This window comes from Phyllobates terribilis, unplaced genomic scaffold, assembly GCF_046119375.1.
Source record: "Phyllobates terribilis strain yellow unplaced genomic scaffold, ASM4611937v1 Scaffold_14__1_contigs__length_39327217, whole genome shotgun sequence".
Classification (NCBI taxonomy): Eukaryota; Metazoa; Chordata; class Amphibia; order Anura; family Dendrobatidae; genus Phyllobates; species Phyllobates terribilis.
The window spans coordinates 33,999,664-34,016,071 of record NW_027362774.1 but is presented as its reverse complement, the minus strand read 5'-3'; the positions used below and the strand labels follow the sequence as shown (position 1 = coordinate 34,016,071).

General features: G+C 45.9%; 1 protein-coding gene across 1 annotated transcript in view; it reads left to right on the top strand.

The window, feature by feature from the left end:
• LOC141175902 (cocaine esterase-like) overlaps positions 1–16,408 on the top strand; it is a 271,706-nt gene that overhangs the window by 245,754 nt on the left and 9,544 nt on the right. The window contains exon 12 of the mRNA XM_073659894.1: positions 12,528–12,600. Coding sequence (XP_073515995.1) covers positions 12,528–12,600 — 73 coding nt within the window. The remainder of the gene's footprint in view (positions 1–12,527; positions 12,601–16,408) is intronic.

The window sequence follows — 16,408 nt, the reverse complement described above, 5'->3', positions numbered from 1 at the left end:
CTCTGTGTACATACATTACATTGCTGATCCTGAGTTACCTCCTGTATTATACTCCAGAGCTGCACTCACTATTCTGCTGGTGGAGTCACTGTGTACATACATTACATTACTGATCCTGAGTTACATCCTGTATTATACCCCAGAGCTGCACTCACTATTCTGCTGGTGCAGTCACTGTGTACATACATTGCATTACTGATCCTGAGTTACCTCCTGTATTATACTCCAGAGCTGCACTCACTATTCTGCTGGTGGAGTCACTGTGTACATACATTACATTACTGATCCTGAGTTACATCCTGTATTATACTCCAGAGCTGCACTCACTATTGTGCTGGTGCAGTCACTGTGTACATACATTACATTACTGATCCTGAGTTACCTCCTGTATTATACTCCAGAGCTGCACTCACTATTCTGCTGGTGGAGTCACTGTGTACATACATTACATTACTGATCCTGAGTTACATCCTGTATTGTACTCCAGAGCTGCACTCACTATTCTGCTGGTGGAGTCACTGTGTACATACATTACATTACTGATCCTGAGTTACATCCTGTATTATACTCCAGAGCTGCACTCACTATTGTGCTGGTGCAGTCACTGTGTACATACATTGCATTACTGATCCTGAGTTACCTCCTGTATTATACTCCAGAGCTGCACTCACTATTCTGCTGGTGGAGTCACTGTGTACATACATTACATTACTGACCCTGAGTTACATCCTGTATTATACTCCAGAGCTGCACTCACTATTGTGCTGGTGCAGTCACTGTGTACATACATTACATTACTGATCCTGAGTTACATCCTGTATTATACTCCAGAGCTGCACTCACTATTCTGCGGGTGCAGTCACTGTGTACATACATTACATTACTGATCCTGAGTTACATCCTGTATTATACTCCAGAGCAGCACTCACTATTCTGCGGGTGCAGTCACTGTGTACATACATTACATTACTGATCCTGAGTTACCTCCTGTATTATACTCCAGAGCTGCACTCACTATTCTGCGGGTGCAGTCACTGTGTACATACATTACATTACTGATCCTGAGTTACATCCTGTATTATACTCCAGAGCTGCACTCACTATTCTGCTGGTGCAGTCACTGTGTACATACGTTACATTACTGATCCTGAGTTACATCCTGTATTATACTCCAGAGCTGCACTCACTATTCTGCTGGTGCAGTCACTGTGTACATACATTACATTACTGATCCTGAGTTACATCCTGTATTATACTCCAGAGCTGCACTCACTATTCTGCGGGTGCAGTCACTGTGTACATACATTACATTACTGATCCTGAGTTACATCCTGTATTATACTCCAGAGCAGCACTCACTATTCTGCGGGTGCAGTCACTGTGTACATACATTACATTACTGATCCTGAGTTACCTCCTGTATTATACTCCAGAGCTGCACTCACTATTCTGCGGGTGCAGTCACTGTGTACATACATTACATTACTGATCCTGAGTTACATCCTGTATTATACTCCAGAGCTGCACTCACTATTCTGCGGGTGCAGTCACTGTGTACATACATTACATTACAGATCCTGAGTTACATCCTGTATTATACTCCAGAGCAGCACTCACTATTCTGCTGGTGCAGTCACTGTGTACATACTTTACATTACTGATCCTGAGTTATATCCTCTATTATACTCCAGAGCTGCACTCACTATTCTGCTGGTGCAGTCACTGTGTACATACATTACATTACTGATCCTGAGTTACCTCCTGTATTATACCCCAGAGCTGCACTCACTATTCTGCTGGTGCAGTCACTGTGTACATACAGTACATTACTGATCCTGAGTTACCTCCTGTATTATACTCTAGAGCTGCACTCACTATTCTGCTGGTGCAGTCACTGTCTACATACATTACATTACTGATCCTGAGTTACCTCCTGTATTATACTCCAGAGCTGCACTCACTATACTGCTGGTGCAGTCACTGTGTACATACATTACATTACTGATCCTGAGTTATATCCTGTATTATACCCCAGAGCTGCACTCACTATTCTGCTGGTGCAGTCACTGTGTACATACATTACATTACTGATCCTGAGTTACATCCTGTATTATCCTCCAGAGCTGCACTCACTATTCTGCTGGTGCAGTCACTGTGTACATACATTGCATTAGTGATCCTGAGTTACATCCTGTATTATACTCCAGAGCTGCACTCACTATTCTGCTGGTGCAGTCACTGTGTACATTCATTACTGATCTTGATTTACATCCTGTATTATACTCCAGAGCTGCACTCACTATTCTGCTGGTGCAGTCACTGTGTACATACATTGCATTAGTGATCCTGAGTTACATCCTGTATTATACTCCAGAGCTGCACTCACTATTCTGCTGGTGCAGTCACTGTGTACATACATTGCATTAGTGATCCTGAGTTACATCCTGTATTATACTCCAGAGCTGCACTCACTATTCTGCTGGTGCAGTCACTGTGTACATACATTACATTACTGATCCTGAGTTACCTCCTGCATTATACCCCAGAGCTGCACTCACTATTGTGCTGGTGCAGTCACTGTGTACATACATTACATTACTGATCCCGAGTTACCTCCTGTATTATACTCCAGAGCTGCACTCACTATTCTGCTGGTGCAGTCACTGTGTACATACATTACATTACTGATCCTGAGTTACATCCTGTGTTATACTCCAGAGCTGCGCTCACTATTCTGCTGGTGCAGTCACTGTGTACATACATTACATTACTGATCCTGAGTTACCTCCTGCATTATACCCCAGAGCTGCACTCACTATTCTGCTGGTGCAGTCACTGTGTACATACATTACATTACTGATCCCGAGTTACCTCCTGTATTATACTCCAGAGCTGCACTCACTATTCTGCTGGTGCAGTCACTGTGTACATACATTACATTACTGATCCTGAGTTACATCCTGTATTATACTCCAGAGCTGCACTCACTATTCTGCTGGTAAAGTCACTGTGTACATACATAACATTACTGATCCTGAGTTACATCCTGTATTATACCCCAGAGCTGCACTCACTATTCTGCTGGTGCAGTCACTGTGTACATACATTACATTACTGATCCTGAGTTACATCCTGTATTAAACTCCAGAGCTGCACTCACTATTCTGCTGGTGCAGTCACTGTGTACATACATTACATTACTGATCCTGAGTTATATCCTGTATTATACTCCAGAGCTGCACTCACTATTCTGCTGGTGCAGTCACTGTGTACATACATTACATTACTGATCCTGAGTTACATCCTGTATTATACTCCAGAGCTGCACTCACTATTCTGCTGGTGCAGTCACTGTGTACATACATTACGTTACTGATCCTGAGTTATATCCTGTATTATACTCCAGAGCTGCATTCACTATTCTGCTGGTGCAGTCACTGTGTACATACATTACATTACTGATCCTGAGTTATATCCTGTATTATACTCCAGAGCTGCACTCACTATTCTGCTGGTGCAGTCACTGTGTACATACATTACATTACTGATCCTGAGTTACATCCTGTATTAAACTCCAGAGCTGCACTCACTATTCTGCTGGTGCAGTCACTGTGTACATACATTACATTACTGATCCTGAGTTACATCCTGTATTATACTCCAGAGCTGCACTCACTATTCTGCTGGTGCAGTCACTGTGTACATACATTACATTCCTAATCGTGAGTTACCTCCTGTATTATACTCCAGAGCTGCACTCACTATTCTGCTGGTGCAGTCACTGTGTACATACATTACATTACTGATCCTGAGTTACCTCCTGTATTATACTCCAGAGCTGCACTCACTATTCTGCTGGTGCAGTCACTGTGTACATACATTACATTACTGATCCTGAGTTACATCTTGTATTATACTCCAGAGCTGCACTCCCTATTCTGCTGGTGCAGTCACTGTGTACATACATTACATTACTGATCCTGAGTTACCTCCTGTATTATACTCCAGAGCTGCACTCACTATTCTGCTGGTGCAGTCACTGTGTACATACATTACATTACTGATCCTGAGTTACATCTTGTATTATACTCCAGAGCTGCACTCCCTATTCTGCTGGTGCAGTCACTGTGTACATACATTACATTACTGATCCTGAGTTACATCCTGTATTATACTCCAGAGCTGCACTCACTATTCTGCTGGTGCAGTCACTGTGTACATACATTACATTACTGATCCTGAGTTACATCCTGTATTATACTCCAGAGCTGCACTCACTATTCTGCTGGTGCAGTCACTGTGTAAATACATTACATTACTGATCCTGAGTTACATCCTGTATTATACTCCAGAGCTGCACTCACTATTCTGCTGGTGCAGTCACTGTGTACATACATTACATTACTGATCCTGAGTTACCTCCTGTATTATACCCCAGAGCTGCACTCACTATTCTGCTGGTGCAGTCACTGTGTACATACATTACATTACTGATCCTGAGTTACATCCTGTATTATACTCCAGAGCTGCGCTTACTATTCTGCTGGTGCAGTCACTGTGTACATACATTACATTACTGATCCTGAGTTATATCCTGTATTATACCCCAGAGCTGCACTCACTATTCTGCTGGTGCAGTCACTGTGTACATACATTACATTACTGATCCTGAGTTACATCCTGTATTATCCTCCAGAGCTGCACTCACTATTCTGCTGGTGCAGTCACTGTGTACATACATTGCATTAGTGATCCTGAGTTACATCCTGTATTATACTCCAGAGCTGCACTCACTATTCTGCTGGTGCAGTCACTGTGTACATACATTACTGATCTTGATTTACATCCTGTATTATACTCCAGAGCTGCACTCACTATTCTGCTGGTGCAGTCACTGTGTACATACATTGCATTAGTGATCCTGAGTTACATCCTGTATTATACTCCAGAGCTGCACTCACTATTCTGCTGGTGCAGTCACTGTGTACATACATTGCATTAGTGATCCTGAGTTACATCCTGTATTATACTCCAGAGCTGCACTCACTATTCTGCTGGTGCAGTCACTGTGTACATACATTACATTACTGATCCTGAGTTACCTCCTGCATTATACCCCAGAGCTGCACTCACTATTGTGCTGGTGCAGTCACTGTGTACATACATTACATTACTGATCCCGAGTTACCTCCTGTATTATACTCCAGAGCTGCACTCACTATTCTGCTGGTGCAGTCACTGTGTACATACATTACATTACTGATCCTGAGTTACATCCTGTGTTATACTCCAGAGCTGCGCTCACTATTCTGCTGGTGCAGTCACTGTGTACATACATTACATTACTGATCCTGAGTTACCTCCTGCATTATACCCCAGAGCTGCACTCACTATTCTGCTGGTGCAGTCACTGTGTACATACATTACATTACTGATCCTGAGTTATATCCTGTATTATACTCCAGAGCTGCATTCACTATTCTGCTGGTGCAGTCACTGTGTACATACATTACATTACTGATCCTGAGTTATATCCTGTATTATACTCCAGAGCTGCACTCACTATTCTGCTGGTGCAGTCACTGTGTACATACATTACATTACTGATCCTGAGTTACATCCTGTATTAAACTCCAGAGCTGCGCTCACTATTCTGCTGGTGCAGTCACTGTGTACATACATTACATTACTGATCCTGAGTTACATCCTGTATTATACTCCAGAGCTGCACTCACTATTCTGCTGGTGCAGTCACTGTGTACATACATTACATTCCTAATCGTGAGTTACCTCCTGTATTATACTCCAGAGCTGCACTCACTATTCTGCTGGTGCAGTCACTGTGTACATACATTACATTACTGATCCTGAGTTACCTCCTGTATTATACTCCAGAGCTGCACTCACTATTCTGCTGGTGCAGTCACTGTGTACATACATTACATTACTGATCCTGAGTTACATCTTGTATTATACTCCAGAGCTGCACTCCCTATTCTGCTGGTGCAGTCACTGTGTACATACATTACATTACTGATCCTGAGTTACCTCCTGTATTATACTCCAGAGCTGCACTCACTATTCTGCTGGTGCAGTCACTGTGTACATACATTACATTACTGATCCTGAGTTACATCCTGTATTATACTCCAGAGCTGCACTCACTATTCTGCTGGTGCAGTCACTGTGTACATACATTACATTACTGATCCTGAGTTACATCCTGTGTTATACTCCAGAGCTGCACTCACTATTCTGCTGGTGCAGTCACTGTGTAAATACATTACATTACTGATCCTGAGTTACATCCTGTATTATACTCCAGAGCTGCACTCACTATTCTGCTGGTGCAGTCACTGTGTACATACATTACATTACTGATCCTGAGTTACCTCCTGTATTATACCCCAGAGCTGCACTCACTATTCTGCTGGTGCAGTCACTGTGTACATACATTACATTACTGATCCTGAGTTACATCCTGTATTATACTCCAGAGCTGCGCTTACTATTCTGCTGGTGCAGTCACTGTGTACATACATTACATTACTGATCCTGAGTTACATCCTGTATTATACTCCAGAGCTGCACTCACTATTCTGCTGGTGCAGTCACTGTGTACATACATTACATTACTGATCCTGAGTTACCTCCTGTATTATACTCCAGAGCTGCACTCACTATTCTGCTGGTGCAGTCACTGTGTACATACATTACATTACTGATCCTGAGTTACCTCCTGTATTATACTCCAGAGCTGCACTCACTATTCTGCTGGTGCAGTCACTGTGTACATACATTACATTACTGATCCTGAGTTACCTCCTGTATTATACTCCAGAGCTGCACTCACTATTCTACTGGTGCAGTCACTGTGTACATACATTACATTACTGATCCTGAGTTACATCCTGTATTATACTCCAGAGCTGCACTCACTATTCTGCTGGTGCAGTCACTGTGTACATACATTACATTACTGATCCTGAGTTACATCCTGTATTATACTCCAGAGCTGCGCTTACTATTCTGCTGGTGCAGTCACTGTGTACATACATTACATTACTGATCCTGAGTTACATCCTGTATTATACTCCAGAGCTGCACTCACTATTCTGCTGGTGCAGTCACTGTGTACATACATTACATTACTGATCCTGAGTTACATCCTGTATTATACTCCAGAGCTGCGCTTACTATTCTGCTGGTGCAGTCACTGTGTACATACATTACATTACTGATCCTGAGTTACATCCTGTATTATACTCCAGAGCTGCACTCACTATTCTGCTGGTGCAGTCACTGTGTACATACATTACATTACTGATCGTGAGTTACCTCCTGTATTATACTCCAGAGCTGCACTCCCTATTCTGCTGGTGCAGTCACTGTGTACATACATTACATTACTGATCCTGAGTTACCTCCTGTATTATACTCCAGAGCTGCACTCACTATTCTGCTGGTGCAGTCACTGTGTACATACATTACATTACTGATCCTGAGTTACATCCTGTATTATACTCCAGAGCTGCACTCACTATTCTGCTGGTGCAGTCACTGTGTACATACATTACATTACTGATCCTGAGTTACCTCCTGTATTATACTCCAGAGCTGCACTCACTATTCTGCTGGTGCAGTCACTGTGTACATACATTACATTACTGATCCTGAGTTACATCCTGTATTATACTCCAGAGCTGCACTCACTATTCTGCTGGTGCAGTCACTGTGTACATACATTACATTACTGATCCTGAGTTACATCCTGTATTATACTCCAGAGCTGCACTCACTATTCTGCTGGAGCAGTCACTGTGTACATACATTACATTACTGATCCTGAGTTACATCCTGTATTATACTCCAGAGCTGCACTCACTATTCTGCTGGTGCAGTCACTGTGTACATACATTACATTAATGATCCTGAGTTACATCCTGTATTATACTCCAGAGCTGCACTCACTATTCTGCTGGTACAGTCACTGTGTACATACATTACATTACTGATCCAGAGTTACCTCCTGTATTATCCTCCAGAGCTGCACTCACTATTCTGCTGGTGCAGTCACTGTGTACATGCATTACTGATCCTGAGTTACATCCTGTATTATCCTCCAGAGCTGCACTCACTATTCTGCTGGTGCAGTCACTGTGTACATACATTACATTACTGATCCTGAGTTACATCCTGTATTATACTCCAGAGCTGCACTCACTATTCTGCTGGAGCAGTCACTGTGTACATACATTACATTACTGATCCTGAGTTACCTCCTGTATTATACTCCAGAGCTGCACTCACTATTCTGCTGGTGCAGTCACTGTGTACATACATTACTGATTCTGAGTTACCTCCTGTATTATACCCCAGAGCTGCACTCACTATTCTGCTGGAGCAGTCACTGTGTACATGCATTACTGATCCTGAGTTACCTCCTGTATTATACTCCAGAGCTGCACTCACTATTCTGCTGGAGCAGTCACTGTGTACATACATTACATTACTGATCCTGAGTTACCTCCTGTATTATACTCCAGAGCTGCACTCACTATTCTGCTGGTGCAGTCACTGTGTACATACATTACATTACTGATCCTGAGTTACCTCCTGTATTATACTCCAGAGCTGCACTCACTATTCTGCTGGTGCAGTCACTGTGTACATGCATTACTGATCCTGAGTTACCTCCTGTATTATACTCCAGAGCTGCACTCACTATTCTGCTGGAGCAGTCACTGTGTACATACATTACATTACTGATCCTGAGTTACCTCCTGTATTATACTCCAGAGCTGCACTCACTATTCTGCTGGTGCAGTCACTGTGTACATACATTACTGATCCTGAGTTACCTCCTGTATTATACCCCAGAGCTGCACTCACTATTCTGCTGGAGCAGTCACTGTGTACATGCATTACTGATCCCGAGTTACCTCCTGTATTATACCCCGGAGCTGCACTCACTATTCTGCTGGAGCAGTCACTGTGTACATACATTACTGATCCTGAGTTACCTCCAGTATTATACCCCAGAGCTGCACTCACTATTCTGCTGGTGCAGTCACTGTGTACATACATTACTGATCCTGAGTTACCTCCTGTATTATTCCCCAGAGCTGCACTCACTATTCTGCTGGTACAGTCACTGTGTACATACATTACATTACTGATCCTGAGTTACATCCTGTATTATACTCCAGAGCTGCACTCACTATTCTGCTGGAGCAGTCACTGTGTACATACATTACATTACTGATCCTGAGTTACATCCTCTATTATACTCCAGAGCTGCGCTCACTATTCTGCTGGTGCAGTCACTGTGCACATACATTACATTACTGATCCTGAGTTACATCCTGTATTATACTCCAGAGCTGCACTCACTATTCTGCTGGTGCAGTCACTGTGTACATACATTACATTACTGATCCTGAGTTACATCCTCTATTATACTCCAGAGCTGCGCTCACTATTCTGCTGGTGCAGTCACTGTGCACATACATTACATTACTGATCCTGAGTTACATCCTGTATTATACTCCAGAGCTGCACTCACTATTCTGCTGGTACAGTCACTGTGTACATACATTACATTACTGATCCAGAGTTACCTCCTGTATTATCCTCCAGAGCTGCACTCACTATTCTGCTGGAGCAGTCACTGTGTACATACATTACATTACTGATCCTGAGTTACCTCCTGTATTATACTCCAGAGCTGCACTCACTATTCTGCTGGTGCAGTCACTGTGTACATACATTACATTACTGATCCTGAGTTACCTCCTGTATTATACTCCAGAGCTGCACTCACTATTCTGCTGGTGCAGTCACTGTATACATACATTACATTACTGATCCTGAGTTACATCCTGTATTATACTCCAGAGCTGCGCTCACTATTCTGCTGGTGCAGTCACTGTGTACATACATTACATTACTGATCCTGAGTTATCTCCTGTATTATACTCCAGAGCTGCACTCACTATTCTGCTGGTGCAGTCACTGTGTACATACATTACATTACTGATCCTGAGTTACCTCCTGTATTATACTCCAGAGCTGCACTCACTGTTCTGCTGGTGCAGTCACTGTGTACATACATTACATTACTGATCCTGAGTTACATCCTGTATTATACTCCAGAGCTGCACTCACTATTCTGCTGGTACAGTCACTGTGTACATACATTACATTACTGATCCTGAGTTACATCCTGTATTATCCTCCAGAGCTGCACTCACTATTCTGCTGGTGCAGTCACTGTGTACATACATTACATTACTGATCCTGAGTTACATCCTGTATTATACTCCAGAGCTGCACTCACTATTCTGCTGGTACAGTCACTGTGTACATACATTACATTACTGATCCTGAGTTACATCCTGTATTATACTGCAGAGCTGCACTCATTATTCTGCTGGTGCAGTCACTGTGTACATACATTACTGATCCTGAGTTACCTCCTGTATTATACTCCAGAGCTGCGCTCACTATTCTGCTGGTGCAGTCACTGTGTACATACATTACATTACTGATCCTGTGTTATATCCTGTATTATCCTCCAGAGCTGCACTCACTATTCTGCTGGTGCAGTCACTGTGTACATACATTACTGATCCTGATTTACATCCTGTATTATACTCCAGAGCTGCACTCACTATTCTGCTGGTGCAGTCACTGTATACATACATTACATTACTGATCCTGAGTTACATCCTGTATTATCCTCCAGAGCTGCACTCACTTTTCTGCTGGTGCAGTCACTGTGTACATACATTACATTACTGATCCTGAGTTACATCCTGTATTATACTCCAGAGCTGCGCTCACTATTCTGCTGGTGCAGTCACTGTGTACATACATTACATTACTGATCCTGAGTTACATCCTGTATTATACTCCAGAGCTGCACTCACTATTCTGCTGGTGCAGTCACTGTGTACATACATTACATTACTGATCCTGAGTTACATCCTGTATTATACTCCAGAGCTGCGCTCACTATTCTGCTGGTGCAGTCACTGTGTACATACATTACATTACTGATCCTGAGTTACATCCTGTATTATACCCCAGAGCAGCACTCACTATTCTGCAGGTGCAGTCACTGTGTACATACATTACATTACTGATCCTGAGTTACTTCCTGTATTATACTCCAGAGCTGCACTCACTATTCTGCTGGTGCAGTCACTGTGTACATACATTACATTACTGATCCTGAGTTACCTCCTGTATTATACTCCAGAGCTGCACTCACTATTCTGCTGGTGCAGTCACTGTGTACATACATTACATTACTGATCCTGAGTTACATCCTGTATTATACCCCAGAGCAGCACTCACTATTCTGCAGGTGCAGTCACTGTGTACATACATTACATTACTGATCCTGAGTTACCTCCTGTATTATACTCCAGAGCTGCACTCACTATTCTGCTGGTGCTGTCACTGTGTACATACATTACATTACTGATCCTGAATTACCTCCTGTATTATACTCCAGAGCTGCACTCACTATTCTGCTGGTGCAGTCACTGTGTACATACATTACATTACTGATCCTGAGTTACTTCCTGTATTATACTCCAGAGCTGCACTCACTATTCTGCTGGTGCAGTCACTGTGTACATACATTACATTACTGATCCTGAGTTACATCCTGTATTATACTCCAGAGCTGCACTCACTATTCTGCTGGTGCAATCACTGTGTACATACATTACATTACTGATCCTGAGTTACCTCCTGTATTATACTCCAGAGCTGCACTCACTATTCTGCTGGTGCAGTCACTGTGTACATACATTACATTACTGATCCTAAGTTACATCCTGTATTATACTCCAGAGCTGCACTCACTATTCTGCTGGTGCAGTCACTGTGTACATATATTACATTACTGATCCTGAGTTACATCGTGTATTATACTCCAGAGCTGCACTCACTATTCTGCTGGTGCAGTCACTGTGTACATATATTACATTACTGATCCTGAGTTACATCCTGTATTATACTCCAGAGCTGCACTCACTATTCTGCTGGTGCAGTCACTGTGTACATACATTACATTACTGATCCTGAGTTACATCCTGTATTATACTCCAGAGCTGCACTCACTATTCTACTGGTGCAGTCACTGTGTACATACATTACATTACTGATCCTGAGTTACATCCTGTATTATACCCCAGAGCTGCACTCACTATTCTGCTGGTGCAGTCACTGTCTACATACATTACTGATCCTGAGTTACATCCTGTATTATACTCCAGAGCTGCACTCACTATTCTGCTGGTGCAGTCACTGTGTACATACATTACATTACTGATCCTGAGTTACCTCCTGTATTATACTCCAGAGCTGCACTCACTATTCTGCTGGTGCAGTCACTGTGTACATACATTACATTACTGATCCTGAGTTACCTCCTGTGTTATACTCCAGAGCTGCACTCACTATTCTGCTGGTTGTAATTCTGGGCTGACTTCCGGATGTTTCTGATTTCTTAGGTGCGGACACTGAGGAGGAGAAGACTTTGAGTAAATTCGTCATGAAGTATTGGGCGCACTTTGCTCGGGATGGGTGAGAGATCGGTGTTTCTCGTGGTGTTTTCTGTGTGGATTCCTGGCAGTAGAGTTGGGGGAATAATCTCAGGATATATCAGCCTCGTAGAATGTAACTATTATTATAAACGATACAATGTATATAGTAAAACCAAGAGGATGTGAGGTGTCACAATGTAGCGTGTTATCAATCACCAGCCCGTGCAGCCTATAACTGTGTATAGCGGCCTCTCCCTGTATATCGCTGACAGGGTGGACCCTGCCTGACCGCAGAGGTTGGTGGCCTATTAATATGCACCATCGCTCCACAGCGGCTCGCCCTGCCTGACCGTGGAGGTTGTGGCCTATTAATATGCACCATTGCTCCACAGCGGCTCGCCCTGCCTGACCGCAGAGGTTGGTGGCCTATTAATATGCACCATTGCTCCACAGCGGCTCGCCCTGCCTGACCGCGGAGGTTGGTGGCCTATTAATATGCACCATCGCTCCACGGCGCCTCGCCCTGTCTGACCGCGGAGGTTGCGGCCTATTAATATGCTCCACGGCGGCTCGCCCTGTCTGAACCTGGTGGCCCTTGGCTAGAGTAATAGCAGACGCCAAGATTAAATAAACCAAATCTGGTCAATCACGTCCTAGAATTAGGATGCCCCAATGTTTGTTAAGAATTGTAACCTGGTTGTCATAGGTGCCTATGATACACTTCCTTCTCCGTTTTAAATATCCCTCCGCTCTATCCCTCCCCTGACCCTGACTGTATCCATTGTTTCTTTTGGTTGGAGGAGGGTGGTCTCTCTCATACTCCAGGTATCATCTGGGCGGCCCCTTCCTCTGAATCTCTCCCCCTCAGAACAGTTCCTTCCGGCTCTTAGATATTGTCCCTTCCTCAGAGGGGCAGGTTGGTGCCTGGGCGTTCATGGCTGCCGGTTTTTCTGTATATCCCAGTGGTAAGACGACCCCGGCTGTTCTTAATAATCTCAACATCCAGAAATGCTTCTGTTCTGATGTAAATCTCCAGCCTATATCACTGGTGTTGAATGCAGTAATTTCTTCTTGTGGTCCTGTCCAAATGACGAAACGTCAACCATGGTTGGTATATCCAACCCCTGCTCTCCTGCCCTTCAATATCCAAGCAGGGAGGGGGGAGATATTGAAACTAAAGAAGGAAGTGAATGTGACACCCCAGGGGTCTGGTTGCCACAGTGATAGAGATATTACGTCTGAGAGCAGGTGGGAGGTCTCTTGGTCAGGGATCCTATGCATGCCACACCTCCTGCCCAGTCCTGGGAGGGGAAGAACTTCCCCTAGATAAACCTAGGGCTGAGGCAGGGTTAATGAGTAGAGAAGAGGTAGAGACAGAGAAGAGAAGCAGATATAGGAAAAGAACATCAGGAGCTCTGTGGGAGCAGTGCTATAAGGAGTCAGGGGCTGGCAGCTGCAGAGCTCGCCCTGACTGAGAAGTATCACCGGACCCGGAGTCCGAGGCTGTGGGGACTAACTCCTACCCAGCAGCAGAAACCGACCGGCAGGGGATTGCAGGTCCTCTGGCCCAGAAACCCGAAGGCACGGTCACACGCGTGGGACCAGCACCGCCGTCGTGGAGCGGAAGCTACTAGAAGGCCCCAAGTCACCGGCCATACGGGTGAGCACCACACGGTACACTCAGGGACGTGGGCTACTTATACCCGCCTCTAGCAAGGTAGCCAGAAGAGTACAGTCAGTTTGGGAGGCCTACAACTCCGCCTGGCCAGGGGAGATCCCATCTGCTCAAGGACTGACCAGGCCCCGATCGCTAGCCAGTACTCCGGGAGGGTCTATCTTTATCACCAGTAAAGACCCTGAACTACACCGTACCGTCTCCCAGTGGTTCCTGCTACCCCCATCGTCCACGTCGGCTGCCCTGAGGCCATACCCCTCCCGTTGGGGGTTATGCTATCACGCTGCACAATCCTACCACCGGCCTCAGCGGTCTGCCCTGCAGCAGCAGCTCCTCAGCTGTACTCAACGGGTGGCGTAGTCGTCCAACATCTACCACTGATACAGCGCCACTTAGTCTGACTCCCTGGGCACGGACCGGATCACCGCCACGAGACTACAACCCTCAACAGATCCGGCTCCGGGTAAGCTCCCGCGTGCGCAACGCAGCGCGACACAGGCCCAGGGGCGCGTCAACTTTTGGCGTAGTCGGCAGGATCTCGTGCCCGCAACCACCGGGTACTGCGTGCCTGAAAAAGACTGTTCAAACTTACCTGTGGTGAAGATTCCCGCCATCCGGCGCCATCTCCCGCTTCCTTCCCGCCATCGGTGGAGTTTTCCCGCCATCCGGCGCCATCTTCAGCCTTCTTCCCGCCATACGTGGAGTTTTCCCGCCATTGGACGCCATCTTGAGGACGCCGCGCGGGAAGAAGAGGGGCGTGGACTCCGAAAGCGCGCGAGAACTGAAGCCCCGCCTCACGTCCGGACGTTGCGTAAGGTCCTGGAAGGAGCCCAGCAGACGCCGACGTCACAGGAGCGCGACGGAAGGTCCTCAACCCTGACGATCCACTGCAGAGCCGCGGCCTACGGAAGAGGATCATCGCAAGGTAGGCCACGGTCCACTAGGGGGGAGGAAGATGTCGGATACGGAGGAGAGCTTCACCGCTTCAACCCCCGCCAGCGCCACCGCTGCTGCAGTCATGCCTTTCACCATGCCCTATATCCCGGGAGCAGCCTGGCTACCCCAGTACTCGGGGGAGTCACATACCCTGCATGACTTTAGAGAAAAGCTGGATAGCCTCTTCCAGGTGTACCCCCTCACAGAAGAGCAAAAAGTGAGCATCCTGGTGGCCCAATTAACCGGAGCAGCCCAAAAGGAGGTAAAGTCCTGGCCACCTGGGGGAGGACTGTCGCAGGGATACTAACCCGGCTGAGGGACACCTTTGATACCCGCACCTCAGCCGAGATCAAGCTTAGATTCTACGGGTGCAAGCAGCGGGCACATGAGAGTATAAGGGACTATGCCCTAAACCTACAAGAGGCCCTGAGAGCCATTAAGCAGACCGACCCTGACGGCGTGGGAGACGAGGACAGGCTGTTGACTGAACAATTTATAGAGGGTTTATATTGCAATGCCCACCGAACCCAGTTGCGGGCAATGGCCTTACAGGACCCTCATCTGGGATTTGCACAGTTCAAGGACAGAGCCATCCGGGTGCTCCGAGAACCGGCACCAGGTGGCGTTGTGACCCACAGATGCCCCACTAACACTTACCACCAGGAGGCGGCGCCCTTGTCGGCAGGGCCTGTGGGAGCTGATGCGCAGGCTTTGAACAATGACCCGGCTCCAGACCTGCACCATCAGGTCCAAGAGCTAGCTAAAAGCGTTGCTGCGCTAACCCGAACTGTGCAGTCTTTACAGGTTTCCACTCCAGGGAAGATCCAGCTGGCATCCGGACCGGAGGACATCCCGTGGCGTCGACCAAGGAGGACCCCACCGGCCAGAGGAAGACCCAGCGACCGATACAACGAGGACGGACGACCCATCTGCCGCCGCTGCAATCAACCCGGACATATGGCAAGGTACTGTCCTTTAAACTGGCACAACCTGGGGTAGAGGGCCAACCCCCAGGAAAAAGATCACCAGGCCCATCGAACTGGCGCGACAAATATGTGGGAGGACGTCCAGTCTTACCCGTGGTACTGGATGGCATTCCTATGAGTGCCCTGCTGGACACCGGGTCACAGGTCACCACCATCCCGTACGTGCTCTTCAAGCAGTACTGGAATGACTCGGATATCACCCGCTACCCTGACGACGACTTGAGTATCATCGCCAGCAATGGTCAGCCCGT